This window comes from Schistocerca americana, chromosome 2 (genome assembly GCF_021461395.2).
Source record: "Schistocerca americana isolate TAMUIC-IGC-003095 chromosome 2, iqSchAmer2.1, whole genome shotgun sequence".
In the NCBI taxonomy this organism is placed as follows: domain Eukaryota; kingdom Metazoa; phylum Arthropoda; class Insecta; order Orthoptera; family Acrididae; genus Schistocerca; species Schistocerca americana.
The window spans coordinates 655,694,407-655,710,888 of record NC_060120.1 but is presented as its reverse complement, the minus strand read 5'-3'; the positions used below and the strand labels follow the sequence as shown (position 1 = coordinate 655,710,888).

Here is a 16,482-nt window from a genome sequence, read left to right as displayed (position 1 = left end):
CAGACGTCGTGAAAAATGATTACTGCAGGGTAGATTGACTATTTCGTAGAGCAACAGGCACAATTAACAGGGTGTTTTACACAGAAAAAAAAGAAGGGAAATCCATACAGTTTCTCACACGAACATTTGTAAGGGGTGGTACAAAAATCTTACCAAGTCAAGTGTAGTTTTATGGAGAGCTGGAAACGAAATTTTAATGTCCATTTATAAATGATTTCTATTGATTTGTTAGTCAATAAATCGAAAAGATACACGATATGCAAATCAGAATACTCAGAGTACGGTGGGTCTTTCTGAATCATGGGGCTATGTTGACAGAAATAAGGACATATTCTACCGCTCGGCCCGTATGTGAAGCTCGGGCGCTATTATGTTACACAACCATTGCTAGACAAGTCGTACACAAATGGCAAGAAGCTTTTCCAGATATATTTAATCCAGACAGCAGTCATCCACAACGAAACAGAAGAGATAAAACGGTATTGCTTATAACAACCCGCCATACAGTATTACGCTCCTGCTTAAAATAAAGCATATTACTGAAAAGTATAAACGCTAGTTATAAATCCAGTTGTACAGCATCCACCAGGTCGGTCAACAGAACAACTAGGGACATCTACTATAAATTTGAACAACTGATTACTTTTAAAAAATAATAAGAAAATGGGGCTATTTGAATCACCCTTTGTGCGCTTCCTGAAATGGAGTATAATATGTATTATTTCTTCTTTGTCAAAGTATTTATGTAGCCTAAGTACACACAATAATCACTCAACCTTCATTACAAAATTTGTTTTTGGTAAAATTTATGACGCAGTCTGGAAACACAGAACTACTGTAGGAAATGAAGTGAAGGGATTTGTGTACACGGGAATTTTCCCCTTCAATCGCAACAAAATACCAGCATGCAAATTACTTCCTTTCTCCACATTCCTGAATGATGAGCCCTGCTCTGTTACCATAGAATCAGAAGTAAACCCAGACCTTGCAACTTTTAGTCCTCCAAGAAATTCGGAAAGTCTGAGCTCAGGAACACCATCATAATTTTCTTCTGTTTTGCCATCCCCAACGAAAACCACTGGTACCACACGTGCCTGTAGAGATAAAAATTCGGCTTGCCATCTGACTACACTAGTTCATATCAGGCTTACAAGAGAGAAGCGAAAATTGCATTTTGAAAACTCCCAAAGAAAGAAGCTCTAGGGTTGCAGAAATGCTCTGGATGTTCAATAGAAACCTTCAGATCCAGAAGAGAATTCATCTTCATCATCACCTGTAGCTGAGTCGGAGGAATAAAACATACCTTGTGGTTTCCGGAACATTAAATATTACGACCCTAGATCTGCGAAGAAAAGGAAATGGATCGGGTGTGATACGTGCAAGGTGTGGCTTCAAGAAATTTGTGTGGGGTGCTCGTCGTAACCAATTCCGCTGTGGGAAATGCATGTAACCATTATTGGAACAACTAAAAAATGTTATATTCTGCGTAATGCACAATTACATGACAGTTTACAATGTTCGACGCAGCCCCATTTACGATTTCAACATTTTAAATTCTGCTATATACAGTGAAGAAGAGTAGATCTTGAAGTATGTACCTTTATCATACAAAACGTATAACTATTATTTATTCACCACTACAATTTAACACGCAGTGTAAAATATGTACTACCCCCTTAGAGCCCAAAAAGTTGAAATGATTCATTTAGTTCACCTTACTCTAACACGTGTCGAACACGATTGTGTCAAATATATTCTGTCAAAATTTTAGAAGACGTAGATAGTATTAAATTCTTGGGGTTACAGCATGATAATAAATACAGATGGGACCAGGACAATACTGAACTGTTGAAAGACCTACTGAAATCTTTTCTTCCATGCGGGTCTTGTCTCACGCAGATGATACGTAAAATTAAAAAAGTTTACTTTCATTCCTTAATGACATAATAACCATATTTTGGGGTAACTCATGAAGCCATGCTAAGGTTTAAAGAGTGAAAAACGTTGTAATACGAAGTATTTGCTGTGTGAAATGAAGAACGTTCTGTAGAAACCTGACCAAAAAACAGCACATGCATCCGACATCCTCAATTGTTTGTTGAATACATTTCAATTTCTGTCGGCCCTTAGCGTATTTGGTCTCTGTGGCTCACTCTAGAGCTATGGAAAATGTTCCCTGATGTCTTAACATATGCCCAATAACCCTATCCTTTCCCTTCCTCGCCGTTTCTGTTGAAAAGCTCGTTATTTCGTATTTTATCTCCCCATTTAGTTTTTTGCGTACCACTGTTCCACCAAATCTCAAATGCTTTCCGGTTTTGATAATAGCACGCTTCTTTCAGCAGAGACTGCTCCCTTTGCCGGTGCTAACCGGCTTCTTATAGGTTCATTGCTTCATCCGTCATGCGGTAATTTATTCTGTGAAGCAGAATGCCATCACTTCTTCTACTATATTGTCACTAATTATGGTGTTAAGCTTCTCCCTAATCTCATTTTCGCTGCTCATTCATACTTTCGTCTTTCTTTGGTTCAGTCTCAATAGATACTCTGTGCTTAGAAGACTATCCCATTCCCAGCAATTCTTGCTCTCTTTTCACTGATATCCTGAACTTTAACCAGTTCCTGAGTATTAACAAGGAGAAGACACTAATATTCCGTGAAATTGAGAAGTGTTTTCCTTTTTAATATTATTATCTTGTTCTGCCAAGTACCGACGGAAAATTTAGTTAATGCCATTTCTGAATGTTTCTTTTGTTTACTTCGTCGCTTCTACAATATATTTGTAGGAGAAGCTATATGCCCTTTTTAATCCGATAATTTCTCTTTTAGTATTCTATCCTTACTGTTCCCTCTTCGATCTTGTATACATTGCACATTATTCGTTTCTCTCCACAGTGATCTTTTGTTTTTATGCAGGTTTAAAAAAATTGCACCATATGAGATGCTTCATCATTTTCTCTACATCGATAAATCAATAGAAAGTCTTCTGATCTGTTTTTAATATTGATTCCATTATCAAGCGTGACATCAGAGCTGCCTCTCTGGCACCTTTACCTCTCCTAAAGTGAAACTGATAGTTACGTACTACTTCCTCAATACTTCCTCAGTTCCTTTTCCATTCGTCTGTACATTATCACAGTCAGCAATATTAGTTTGGATGCATGAGATGTCAACCTGACGGTGCGATATTTCTCGCGTCTGTCTGCCGTTGCTATATTCCGTATTGTGTGGTTGTTATTTCCTCCGATGGCATGTATACAGCCTCATTGTTTCTGCATACTAATTTGAATATTCGTTTGTCTGCCACTTCAACTGTTTTCTATATTAACGACTGCACGAACCCAGAAGCATGGTACACATAGCAGAGCAGCATCTTCTGTCTTCTTGGATGCAGCTACCCTTTCACAAAGGTGACACCAGAACGTACGTGGTGGTCACAACGCAATAGTGGGCGTCGAGGGTCCCTGCATCTAAAACAACAGCTGCTGCAACTATCAGATGTGGATGCTGACAAAATAAGCTTCCCGTCGCACCCCTGTCGGGTTTAATCATAAGATGTCCGTCAAAAACTGAACACAAATAAAGCATGAAAACAGGAAAGATGTGTACTGAATTGTGAAAAAAGAAGCAAAATGGAAACAGTGAACAGTCTAAGCTCGAGATATGCAACACAGAGTGAAATACTAGAGCGACGTCGTCGTGGCTGTGTGGTCACGGTGTTGGACTGCAAAGCCGGATATCCGTGTTCAGACTGCCGTCGTGCTCAATTTCATTTTTTTTCTTTTTAGAAAACTATGAACTTCCCATCCGCTCATTGACCTATCTGTTCTCCTGCTGTAGTCTTGACAATTGTCATACTGTACATTGATTATATGATAATAGAATATCAGTCATGTGGTAAGAATATATTGCCGTCACAAGTGAATGTGATGAATAGTGACAGCAGGCGAGATGCCGCATAGACCTCTCACAGAAACGAAAACAACAAATATATGGGTGTGACCTATGTTACAACAAAGGAATTCAAGAATTAAAACTGTCACAAAGGGACGCAAGAGTGTGACACTTGTGTAGCAGAATTAGGATTATACATGTCTGCAGGTCCGTTACTAACACCTCGCTGTTGAAAACAGACATTACACCACGGCACAGAGACAAATTTGTATATAGCGAACAGACACGTCAATGACCGGACTGACAGCTCGGACGCTTGTGAAAAAAATATATATGGATCACGAGGTAGATTTGAACACGGATCTGCCCATGCGAACTCCAAACACTGTTACCACAGAACCACAACGACATGGCTATTGAAATTCGCTCGATGTAGCACATCTTGAACTTGCATCGTTCACTGATTGTATTTTGCTTCTTTTTTTTTACAGTTCAGTACACCTTCTTCCTTTGATTTTATCCATACTGGATGAGAGGTCATGGTTGTCAATGTCAGTGTTAAAAAATATATCGGCTCAACCAGTTGTTTATAGCGTAAAACACTAAGATTGACGCGTTTTGGAAGTCAAGCTTCCATCATCAGAATAATAAAAAGTAAATGAACCTGTTAAAACTCGCTAAAATGGAACATGCACCAGGCAGTTGATAATAAAATTAAAACATCGTGGCTTCTTCCCTTGTTGCAGCCGTGTCTTCCAAGGTGCATCTCAACATAGTCATCAAAACATAAAAAACTCTAAAATGGTGTCGCCTGTGGTGTTTAACATCTAACCACATGGCTCTCTCTTCTATCGTCGTAAACCGCACGGTGCGTCTTCGTTGATACCACACACCACGTAGCGGAACACGACACTGAAAAGCGAGTGAGCTCACGCGCAAGTAAACAAGGAAGTCACAGAGATGTCTATACAAACAGATAACGTATACATCTTCCAAGGACCTCATGAAATGATGGTATCCTGCCAATTGCTAAAAATGTAGTTACTAAAAGAAACCGGTGAAATGTTTGAAAAAGTTATTTGTATCACCAGTTAGCTGTTCATTCAGTGTGTTCTGATTATCCACGCTATGTATCGTAATTTCCAGCTGTTCTAGTAGATCCAGCTTTTTGCCTTTGTCTTGTCTATGTAAAATAACGATATCCTGATCTATTCCCAACATTGGGTGTCCCGTTTCCCAAATATGCGTGGCTACAGCTGACTTTTCGAAATTATTAAGCCGGAAAGCATCATTACGTTCTTTGTAACGTACTTTAAGGGACCTACCAGTATGGCCTACATAGCTTGCCTTGCACGTGTTACACTGAATTTTATAGACCCCAGCTCTCTCATATTTATCGCTTTCCTGCTGTAAATTATTTCTTAGTTTAAATCGCAGCGTATTATTGGTCGGAAAAGCGGTATTAACTTTGAAAGGTTTGAAAATGTTAGCCACTTTTTGCGAAATATCACCGAAGTATGGTATTGTGACTCTCGTAATATTATTTGCGGTATTCTTTTTTGCATTCGCGCTCTGTTTCTGTCGTATTAATTTATTGACAACGTTTTGGTGATATCCGTTAGCTCTGGCTAATTGTTTCACGATGTTCAGATCAGTCATTCTGTCTTCTTCATTCACAGGGACTCTAAAGGCTCTATCTATCAAAGATCTAAAAGCAGAAAGTTTCTGGCTATTAGGATGGCAGGAAGATGTTTGTATAGACATCTCTGTGACTTCCTTGTTTACTTGCGCGTGAGCTCACTCGCGTTTCAGTGTCGTGTTTGGCTACGTGGTGTATGGTATCAACGGAGACGCACGGTGCGGTTTACGACGATAGAAGAGAGAGCCATGTGATTAGATGTTGAACACCATAGTCGACACCATTTTAGAGTTATTTATGTTTTGATGACTATGTGGAGTGCGCCTTGGAAGACACGGCTGCAACAAGGGAAGTAGCCACGATGTTTTAATTTTATTGTCAATTGCCTCGTGCATGTTCCATTTTAGCGAGTTTTAACAGGTTCTTTTACTTTCTATTATTCTGATGATGGAAGCTCGACTTCCGAAACGCGTCAATCTTAGTGTTTTACACTATAAACAACTGGTTGAGCCGATATATTTTTTAACATTCACCTTCTTCCTGTTTTCATGCTTCACCTGCATTCGGTTTTTGACGGAGTATCCACTGGGTCATCTTACTACTAAATCTGTGTGTGTGTAGGGGGGGGGGGGGGGGGGGGAGGTGCGATGGGAAGTTTGCCTTGTGAGGAGCGGTGATGCCCCGACAGACAGGCGGAGCACTAGCACTCACGTCGCGGATGAACTCGCGGACGCCGATGCCGTGGTCCCAGACGGCGCCGACGCCGCCGTGGCAGGGCAGGCGCTGCTCGCGCACCGGCTGCGCCGTGCTGCCCTTGAAGAGCGCGTTGGCCAGCACGTGCACCGCGTCGAACACCAGCGCCGTCTCCGTCTGACGCAACGACACTCCGTCATAACCTCACCATCACACGCCTAACAGGGTGACAGTTACTGAACCACGTGAAATAAAATCGTCTTAACTTCTGGACGGTTTGCGTTAGAACGTTCAAACTGCACTGATGGCCGCGGGCATGATGGAAATTACACTACTGGTCATTAAAATTGCTACACCACGAAGATGACGTGCTACAGACGCGAAATTTAACCGACAGGAAGAAGATGCTGTGACATGCAAATGATAGCTTTTCAGACCATTCACACAAGGTTGGCGCCGGTGGCGACACCTACAACGTGCTGACATGAGGAAAGTGTACAACCGATTTCTCACGCACAAACAGCAGTTGACCGGCGTTGCCTGGTGAAACGTTGTTGTGATGCCTCATGTAACGAGGAGAAATGCGTTTCCGACTTTGATAAAGGTCGCATTGTAACCTATCGCGATTGCGGTTTATCGTATCGCGACATTGCTGCTCGCGGTCGTCGAGATCCAATGAATGATAGCAGAATGTGGAATCGGTGGGTTCAGGAGGGTAATACTTAACGCCGTGCTGGATCCCAACGACCTCTTATCACTAGCAGTCGAGATGACAGGCATCTTATCCGCACGGCGGTAACGGATCGTGCAGTCACGTCTCGATCCTTGAGTTAACACATGGGGACGTTTGCAAGACAACAACCATCTGCACTAACAATTCGACGACGTTTGCAGCAGCATGGACTATCAGCTCGGAGACCGTGGCTGCGGTTACCCTTGACGATGCATCACAGACAGGAGCGCCTGCGATGGTGTACTCAACGACGAACCTGGGTGCACGAATGGCAAAACGTAATTTTTTCGGATGAATCCAGGTTCTGTTTAAAGCATCATTGTGGTGGCATCCGTGTTTGGCGACATCGCGGTGAACGCACCTTGGAAGCGTGTATTCGTCATCGCCATACTGGCGTATCACCCGGCTTGATGGTATGGGGTGTCATTGGTTACACGTCTCGGTCACCTCTTGTTCGCATTGACGGCACTTTGAACAGTGGTCGTTACATTTCAGATGTGTTACGACCCGTGGCTCTACCCTTCATTCGATCCCTGCGAAACCCTACACTTCAGCAGGATAATGCACGACCGCATGTTGCATGTCCTGTACGGGCCTTTCTGGATACAGAAAATGTTCGACTGCTGCCCTGGACAGTACATTCTCCAGATCTCTCACCAACTGAAAACATCTGGTCAATGGTGGCCAAGCCACTGGCTCATCACAATACACCAGTCACTACTCTTGATGAGCTGTGATATCATGTTGAAGCTGCATTGGCAGCTGTACCTGTACATGCCATCCAAACTCTGTTTGACTCAATGCCCAGGTGTATCAAGGCCATTATTACGGCCAGAGGTGGTTGTTCTGGGTACTGATTTCTCAGGATCTACGCACCCAAATAGCGTGAAAATATAATCACATGTCGGTTCTAGTATAATATATTTGTCCAATGAATACCCGTTTATCATCTGCGTTTCTTCTTGGTGTAACAATTTTAATGGCCAGTAGTGTAGTATGCGCATGCGCACGCGCCTTGTTGTAGTCGGCCATTTGCACGTGAAAACTTCACGTTGCCTGAACGTATAGCGCTTGTGAAAGCCTACTATGTGAGTAATAACAGCCCAGCTGCGATTCGAAGGAAGTTTGCCACCGAGTTCGTGATTAACACAACCGGTCTAAGTGTGCTAACAATCGTGAACCTAATTCGCAAGTTCCAAAGAACGGTAGTGTTCGTGATGACAGAGTTGGCAAAAAGGGTGAAAACGCCTGAAAACATCGAGAAGACAGGCGTTGTGTTTCAAAACAGGTGCACAACAGGTGGGAATCAACCGGAATACATTGCGACAAATTGTTGCTGAAGACCTGTATCTCTCCCAACACAAAATTCAAACCCATCAACCATTAATCCCCAGAGCCGTGGAACAGCGGTTGTGTTTCGCTAACACTATTGTCCATAGAATTGACGAACAGGACTTTGATATGAAAATGCCTTAGTTTCGCGACGAATCCCACTTTCATTTGAATACATTCGTCAATAAGCAAATCTGGCGCGTTTGGGGGACTGAGAATCCGGATTTCGCTATCGACAAGTCTCTTCACCCTCAATAGGTGACCGTGTGGTGTCAGTGTCCTGTCACGGGATAATCACTGTGATATTCCTTGATGGCACGGTGACTACCGAACTGTACGTGAAGGTTTTGGAAGATGATTTCATCCTCATTATCCAAAGTGACCCTGATTTCGACAATATGTGGATGATGTAAGACGAAGTTCGACCTCGTCGAAGCAGGAGAGCACTCTGGGGACCTCATTCTGGCTCTGTGGTACCCAGAAGCCATTGGCATAGGTCTCGATTGGCCGCCAGATTCTCCGGATCTGAACACATGCGCCTCCTTTTTGTGGGCCGATGTTAAGGACCAGGTGTACAGCAATAGCCCCAAAACCATTTCTGAGCTCAAAACAGCCATTCAGGAGATCATCGACAACATCGATGTTCCGACACTTTAGCGGGTCACACGCAACTTCGCTATTCGGCTGCGCATCATCGCCAATGATGGCACGCATATCGAACATGTCATAACCTAAATCCGCATACCTGTAATGACGTTTACATGTTGACTAAAGTGTGTGCACGCCGTAGTTCATGACTAATTTACGTTTCTTTTTATAGTTCAATAATTGTCACCCTGTGCCTGCTATACAGCAACTACTAAAACAATACAAAACAGGCAGTACGTAGAAATAAACATGCTACCCTAGTAACTATACTATCTGGTTAAAAGATACAAAGCTAACCCTTTGGTTTAAAAAAGAGCAGAGAATTAAAGTGATGCGTCTGGCTTTCGCGGACAACCTTGCGATTGTAAGGAGAAATAGAGAGGAAGCCAAACTTGCAATGGTAAAGCCACACGAAATCTCACATAAAACAAGGCTACAAATCTCCTACAAGAAAACACAGTATATGGAAAACAAACACGTAGATAATTTCCTCATTACTACTCAATACGGGAAAGTGGCACAAGTTGCCCACTTCATATACATGAGAGAGATAATCCAGCCATCAGGACTGAACTCAATAGCCAATAAAGATAGAATCTCCAGACTACAAAAAGCATATAAGCTCACTTGGAATCACTATAATAAGAAACCTCTTTCTGTCAATGCGAAACTAAGGCAGTACAACACAGTAGTCCTACCAGAAGCACTTTATGCTGCAGAAATTGCAGTGATTCACGGTCATACGAAGATCGGAGAGATTGAAAATCAGGAAAGAAAAATTCTGAGGAAAATATATGGACCATTGTTTCGGGAAGGAATTTGAATGAAGAGGCCAACTAGAGAGATTTACAAAGACATAGAAACAATAACAGACACCTGTGGAAAGAGAAGGAGTAAATTTTATGGACATATCAGCAGGATGAATAAAATCAAGCTCACAAGACAAATCTTTGAGATAGTAAACAAGAGCAAAAACAAGACAAAGTGGATCACTGAAGCAGAAGAAGACATTAAAGAACTGAGAATCACACAAGACAACATAAACAATAGATAACAGTTTAGAAACATCATACAGAAACACACACTTAAACAAGAACATACGGAGAACAAAACTGGAAAAAGATGGTCAGAAGAACGCAAGAGAGAACACAGTGTACGTATGAAGAGAATTTGGGAAGAACGAAGAAGGAAGAAGAAATCATGACTGCTCAAGTTCAATCGCTCTCTCAAAAGGGAATAATCGAAAATAATAATGATAATAAAGCTAACCCTGTGTAAACCCGAGTTTACTACTAGATGTCACGAGAGGCTGGCCCATCAGCATAAAAGGACGCAAGGAGAATTGTGTTGTCACCAGAGAAGCAGCAAATGGGGAATGAGCCGATCGGGAGAGCTTTGTAACGTCGAACGTGGACTAGTCACTGGATGTCAACTGAAATGAGTAACAAATCTTTCTAAAGCTGCCGAAGTCCACTATTGATGATGTGACTCTGAAGCGGATACACGAAGGAACAATCACAGCTAAGCAAGACCAGGTAGACCTCCTACACTGGCAGATAGGTATCATCGATCATTGTGGAAGGTGACTGTAAAAATCTCATGAAATCAGTGCAAGGAATCACTAGTGAGTTGCAAAGTTGTATCAGCCAACCAACCGGCACAACAATTGTGCGTATGGAGTTAAAACGAATCACGTTCAACGGTCGATCAGCTCCTCAGAAGCCCCACATTTCTGTAGTCCATGCTAAGCCACGCTTGAGAGGGTGTAAATAGCGTCGCTACTGCACAGTGGATCAGTGGAAGGGAGTAATCTGGAGGGATGAATCACGCTATACCTGGTCTGAAACCGATGGATGTCTGCCATCGTGTGTAGTCACAACAGTGAATTACGGAGGAGGTGATGTTAAGGCGTGGAGTGTTTTTCGTCGTTCGAGGATGGTTTGCTTACTGTGTTTAAGAAAATTCTAAATGCAGAAGGATATGGGCACATTTTACGAATTTGTCCATAATGTACAAAAGTGGAACAGTTCGGAAACGAAGACTGATTCTTATCACCATGACAAAGCACCCTGTAATAAGGCAGCATCCGTGAGGCAATGGTTTGGGGGGAATAACATTCCTGAAATGGAAATTTTGGAAATTTGTGGTAAGTTCCTATGGGACCAGACTGCTGAGGTCATCGGTCCCTAGGCTTACACACTACTTAATCTAACTTAAACCAACTTACGCTAAAGACGACACACACAGCCATGCCCGAGAGAGGACTCGAACTTCTGACGTGGGGGAGCCGCGCGAACCGTGGCAAGGCGCCCAAGACCTCACGGCTATCCCGCGCGACTTCTGAAATGGACTGGCCTTCCCAGACTCCGGACCAGAACCCAGTGGAACACTTTTGGGTTGAATTACAACGTTGACTGCACTCTAGATCTTAGTGTCCAACATCATCACTCTCTGGTTTCGGCTCTTGAGGAAGAATGGGCTACCATTCCCCCACAGACATTGTCACCTCACTGAGACTGTCTCAACTGATTTCAAGCCGTCATAAAGACGAAGGGCACCCATATTAGTGTCCCCTAACAACACTATAGATATATTTAACCATGTAATGTATAGTGACTCACTTCGGAAGATCGATCCTTACATGAAAAGGAGCAAGAATTTCACATTAACTCGCTTCCGGGAAGGTACACAGATTACCGTCATTCTCTCAGTGATATTGCAGGATGGCTTTATATTTAACTTAAATATAGTAATATGTGTTCTTCAATGGAACTGCACACAGTTGGAAGCAGTGTAAATACACTGTTTAGCACATGTTTTGCACGTCATTAACTTTATACTCTCTGAATTCATAAAAAAAATACGCCTTCACATATTATAGGCCTTCTTTTTTTGTCTGAGAGATGGTTTCAAAGAACTAAATTAAAAAAAGGTCTCATCTTTCCATTGTGACCATCGTTTCCGGAATATTCCCCTCGCCTACAAGGTAATAATTTATATGTATACCATGATCTGAAATCGAAATTGCCACAACGTGAAACCCACTTTAATCACATGATTTTGAGCGAGATATTTTGTAGGATATGTCAGGCTAGAGTTGACAAAAGAACTGAATGTATGAATTGAATGAGAATGTGGCCGATACTGAATGAGAATGTGGCCGATAGTGACCGAAGTGGTATGATGTTGTGTATTAGTTAAGTTGGCATCTAGATCTTAAGATAGCTACAACTCCGTGATAGTATTGCGTAGTTCAAATGGCTCTGAGCACTATGGGACTCAACATCTGAGGTCATCAGTCCCCTAGAATTTAAAACTACTTAAACCTAACAACTAACCTAAGGACATGACACACATCCATGCCCGAGGCAGTATTCGAACCTGCGACCGTAGCGGTCGCGCGGTTCCAGACTGAAACGTTTAGAACCGCTCGGTCACAACGGCCGGCTTATTGCGTAGTATTTCTAATATGCCATTGTCATTTTGCGTGGTAAGAAGTTACGACAGGGTACTAGATGTGTTTTTGTTGGAAATTCTGTCGTAATAAATGTATTTAACGGCAAGACTGACTTTATACGAAAGTGAGACCTCCCACGATTTACATCGGTGTCACATAGCCCCACTCAAAAAGTTCTGACAAAATCGTCGGCGCGAAGGTAAGTCCGTAGGCAATAACGCCGGCCTGCGCTGTAAATCATAAAGATTGTGGTAGTTGTGGTGGAGAATGTTCCACACAGTCGTCTGGCTTACTCTGTAACGGCGGCCTCCCTTCCTTGGGCTGATACCACGGTTACAGTCAAAGTTCTTCTATCTTTATGTTGGAAATTTCTGGCCACATGTCCATACGATCTTGCTTGCCACTTATAATCTCAGGGACTGTTCGCAGTAATATCCCCATTTCGCAAAATAAACCTGCATGAGTGCAAATGAATTACATGTGGTCGTAATGAGACGTGATATGAAGAACACGCGTGGCCAGAAAAGCGTGCATCGCGAAGATCAATATCATTAGATGTAAGGGCGTGACGTAACAAAGGATGATGATGTTGGGTTTGTGGGGCGCTCAACTGCGCCGTTAGCAGCGCCCATACAAATTCCCAATCTTTACTCAGTCCCATCTCGCCACTTCCATGAATGATGATGGAATGATGAGGACAACACAGACACCCAGTCCCAGGGCGAAGAAAATCCCCAACCCGGCCGGGAATCGAACACGGGCCTCGTGATCCAGAGGCAGCAGCAACGGATATAACAAAGGAAAGCCTTAATTGTAAAATATTCAGCAGTACGTTTCTTTCAAATACATATTTTTCTGCTCGTAGAAGTTATTGATTTTGGAATATTTATCAACCTTCCAGAAGTAGCTTCCACTGACAGCTTTGTTCCTTTTTACATCGACTGAACACAAGCTCGTTTGTAAAACCGTGCTAGCTGTCTGGCACGCATAGCGAGACCTAAAGTTATGTGGCTACAGGTTCGGCTGTTTGTTTTATGAGTCAAATGTTTACTGTGGCGAAAGTCTGTTTTGGATAACATGTCTAAACACTACAAATATAAGATAATTAACTTAGCAAGCAAGAATGAACAACATATTGGTTCTCGACTGGTCAGTTTGCGAAACACACGCAAAATTTCGCACTAAAATTTCTAAAATGCTCGTATCGAAAGAATTGTACTATGTTCACGAATATGTGAACGAAGTGACACTGCGACGAACAGACTGTCTCCTACTTACAAGGGAACCTGCCCATCGCACCCCCCTCAGCTGTAGTTATAAGTTGGCACAGTGGATAGGCCTTGAAAAACTGAACACAGATCAATCGAGAAAACAGGAAGAAGTTGTATGGAAAAATAAGCAAAATATACAAACTGAGTAGTCCATGCGAAGACCGGGATCATCAGGGATAACCTGAGCTCAGGAGCGCCGTGGTCCCGTGGTTAGCGTGAGCAGCTGCGAAACGAAAGGTCCGTTGTTCAAGTCTTCCCCTGAGTGAAAAGTTTACTTTCTTTATTTTCGCAAAGTTATGATCTGTCCGTTCGTTCGTTGACGTCTCTGTTCACTGTAATAAGTTTAATGTCTGTGTTTTGCGACCGCACCGCAAAAGCGTGCGATTATTAGACGAAAGGACGTGCCTCTCCAATAGGAATCGAAAACATTTGATCGCAAGGTCATAGGTCAACCGATTCCTCCACAGGAAAACACGTCTGATATATTCTATACGACACTGGTGAGGGCATGTGCGTCACATGACAGGAATATGTTGTCGACCCACCCAACTTGTACACTTGGCGAATGGGTAAAAAGATTCTTCTACCTTGCCCGATTTAGGTTTTCTTGTGGATGTGATAATTACTCCCAAAAAAGTGATGAAAACATAAGAGTTTGTCACATAAACTGCAACAAATGAATCCAACAGTTTCACAGTCGCACACTTTTCCCTGTGCTCTGTCAAAACATATGTTTTTAACGTTTTCATATTTTTCCGTGTGTAGACCGTCAAATCCTGCATATGTCCAAGCAAATCTGAACATGTCTTGGAATTTTGGAGAGCGAAGTTGATTATGTGTGTGTGCCTGAACTTTGATAATTGTCTGAAAATAAACAATTAAACTTTTCGCTCGCAGGAAGACTTGAACCAAGAATCTCTCGTGCCGCAGCCGGCCGGAGTGGCCGAGCGGTTCTAGGCGCTACAGTCCGGAACTGCGCGACCGCTACGGTCTCAGGTTCGAATCCTGCCTCGGGCATGGATGTGTGTGATGTCCTTAGGTTAGTTAGGTTTAAGTAGTTCTAAGTTCTAGGGGACTGATGACCTCAGCAGTTAAGTCCCATAGTGCTCAGAGCCATTTGAACCATTTTTGAACTCTCGTGCCGCAGCTGCTGACGCTAACCTCGGGACCACGGCGCTCCTCACCTCAAATTATCTTTGATGTTGCCTACCTTGCGCATGGACTACTCACTTTGTATATTTTGCTTATTTTTTTCATAGTTCCACACAACTTCTTCCTGTTTTCTCGATTGATCTGTGTTCAATTTTTCGAGGCCTATCCACTGTATCAACTTATAACTAAAGCTGAGGGGGGTGCGATGGGGAGGTTCCCTTGTAAGTAGCCTACATCTCTTTTCCTACACTGCAGCCTCACCCGCAGAGTGTCCGGTCTGATGTCGATGGGCTGCGCCGTGCGCAGGTACTGGAAGTCCTGCATGCTCTTCAGCACGAGCTCGCTGTCCGGCTGGACGAGCCGCAGCGTCGTGATGTTGGCGCCGCTCTGCTGGTAGCGACCCAGGTCCAGTGTGTGCGTGTCCTGCAACAGGGGGCCGATCACTAGCACATGGAGGCGAGATTGACAGTATGTCGATAACGTAGTGATGACGATATAGCGGTAAACAACGTTAACACTACAAGCGCTATGAAACTTGGCTGGGAGCGCAGCAGTCGATACAATTCTGCCGGTACTGACTTGTGTCAATGTTAATTAACACATTAACATAGGATGGTAGAAATATGAAATTAATAACTACTAGATTTCCGTTTCGACTACATAAAATCATTTAAGCGGTCGTTACCTATAGGCATCACACCTACCTTTGTAGAAGGATAAATGTATGTCTGCTTTACGTACTCCTTGAGCTGTGAGTGTTGACCAGGAGCGTCGCAGAGATGGCATGTATCCGCTCCTACCAACCCTCCCCCCTTTTCCCCCCTTTGTTAAAATTTATGTTGCACATACAGAACGTATAGAGGATATCCGAATTAATGAATACGAGAACATTGTTGGCCGAGAAGACGATCGTTTCTAAGCAGCGGTATAACCCTGCTTGCAAACTGAAGAGCGAGTAGGCGAGTCAACGTTCTCTCCACCGAGCTACGTCACAAGGAGCATCTACAGGCTGACCCACAAAGTTATACCGACCCTACAACAGTGAGTCATTTAAATTGGTAATTTCCAAGAATGATTGCCTATCGAAGATATGATGTTCAAACGATACATCGTAAATCGATCATGCGACCCTGGTGGCGGGAGTTATAATCAATTATTTGTGATCGTCATTTTTATCCGTTTTCCGTCGTTCCCTTAGTTGCTCTAGATTGCATACCTCTGCGAATTATTTGTGAGTTGCTAGGTAATCGCGGGCGATTTATGTCGTTAGTGAGTGGGATGTCTGGTTTTCTTGACGTTTCTTCGGCGGATTCTTTCACGTGGAAAAATCTAATTCCATGTTTATCCAGCGTAGAAAATTGTTCGACTTTTTATCGAAAATATGGAGTACCACGGGACGAGGGAAGAAGGGACTATGTAGACTGTGGTGGTGCAAGTGTGTAAAACTTCGTAAGAACAGTTTCGATGCTGAAATACTGTTTACAATTTCATTGCGGACAGTGCGGAAAACGAACGAGTAACAGGAAGAATACATGGTTCGACTCTTCCAAATTATCCAACCAGACCACCGTAATGGACTTTCCCTTGATGACAATACCGATGACGAGTTAGATAAGTCGTCTCCTTTGCAATTACAAGTATTTTTGTAACGCTCTTCTTTTGA

At 42.9% G+C, this 16,482-nt stretch overlaps 1 protein-coding gene across 1 annotated transcript in view; it reads right to left on the bottom strand.

Moving 5' to 3' along the window:
- LOC124594289 (glutamate receptor ionotropic, kainate 2-like) overlaps nt 1–16,482 on the bottom strand; it is a 152,433-nt gene that overhangs the window by 103,429 nt on the left and 32,522 nt on the right. Inside the window, exons 5-6 of the mRNA XM_047132652.1 lie at nt 15,081–15,242; nt 6,245–6,403 (exon numbers count right to left, since the gene is read on the bottom strand). Coding sequence (XP_046988608.1) covers nt 6,245–6,403; nt 15,081–15,242 — 321 coding nt within the window. The remainder of the gene's footprint in view (nt 1–6,244; nt 6,404–15,080; nt 15,243–16,482) is intronic.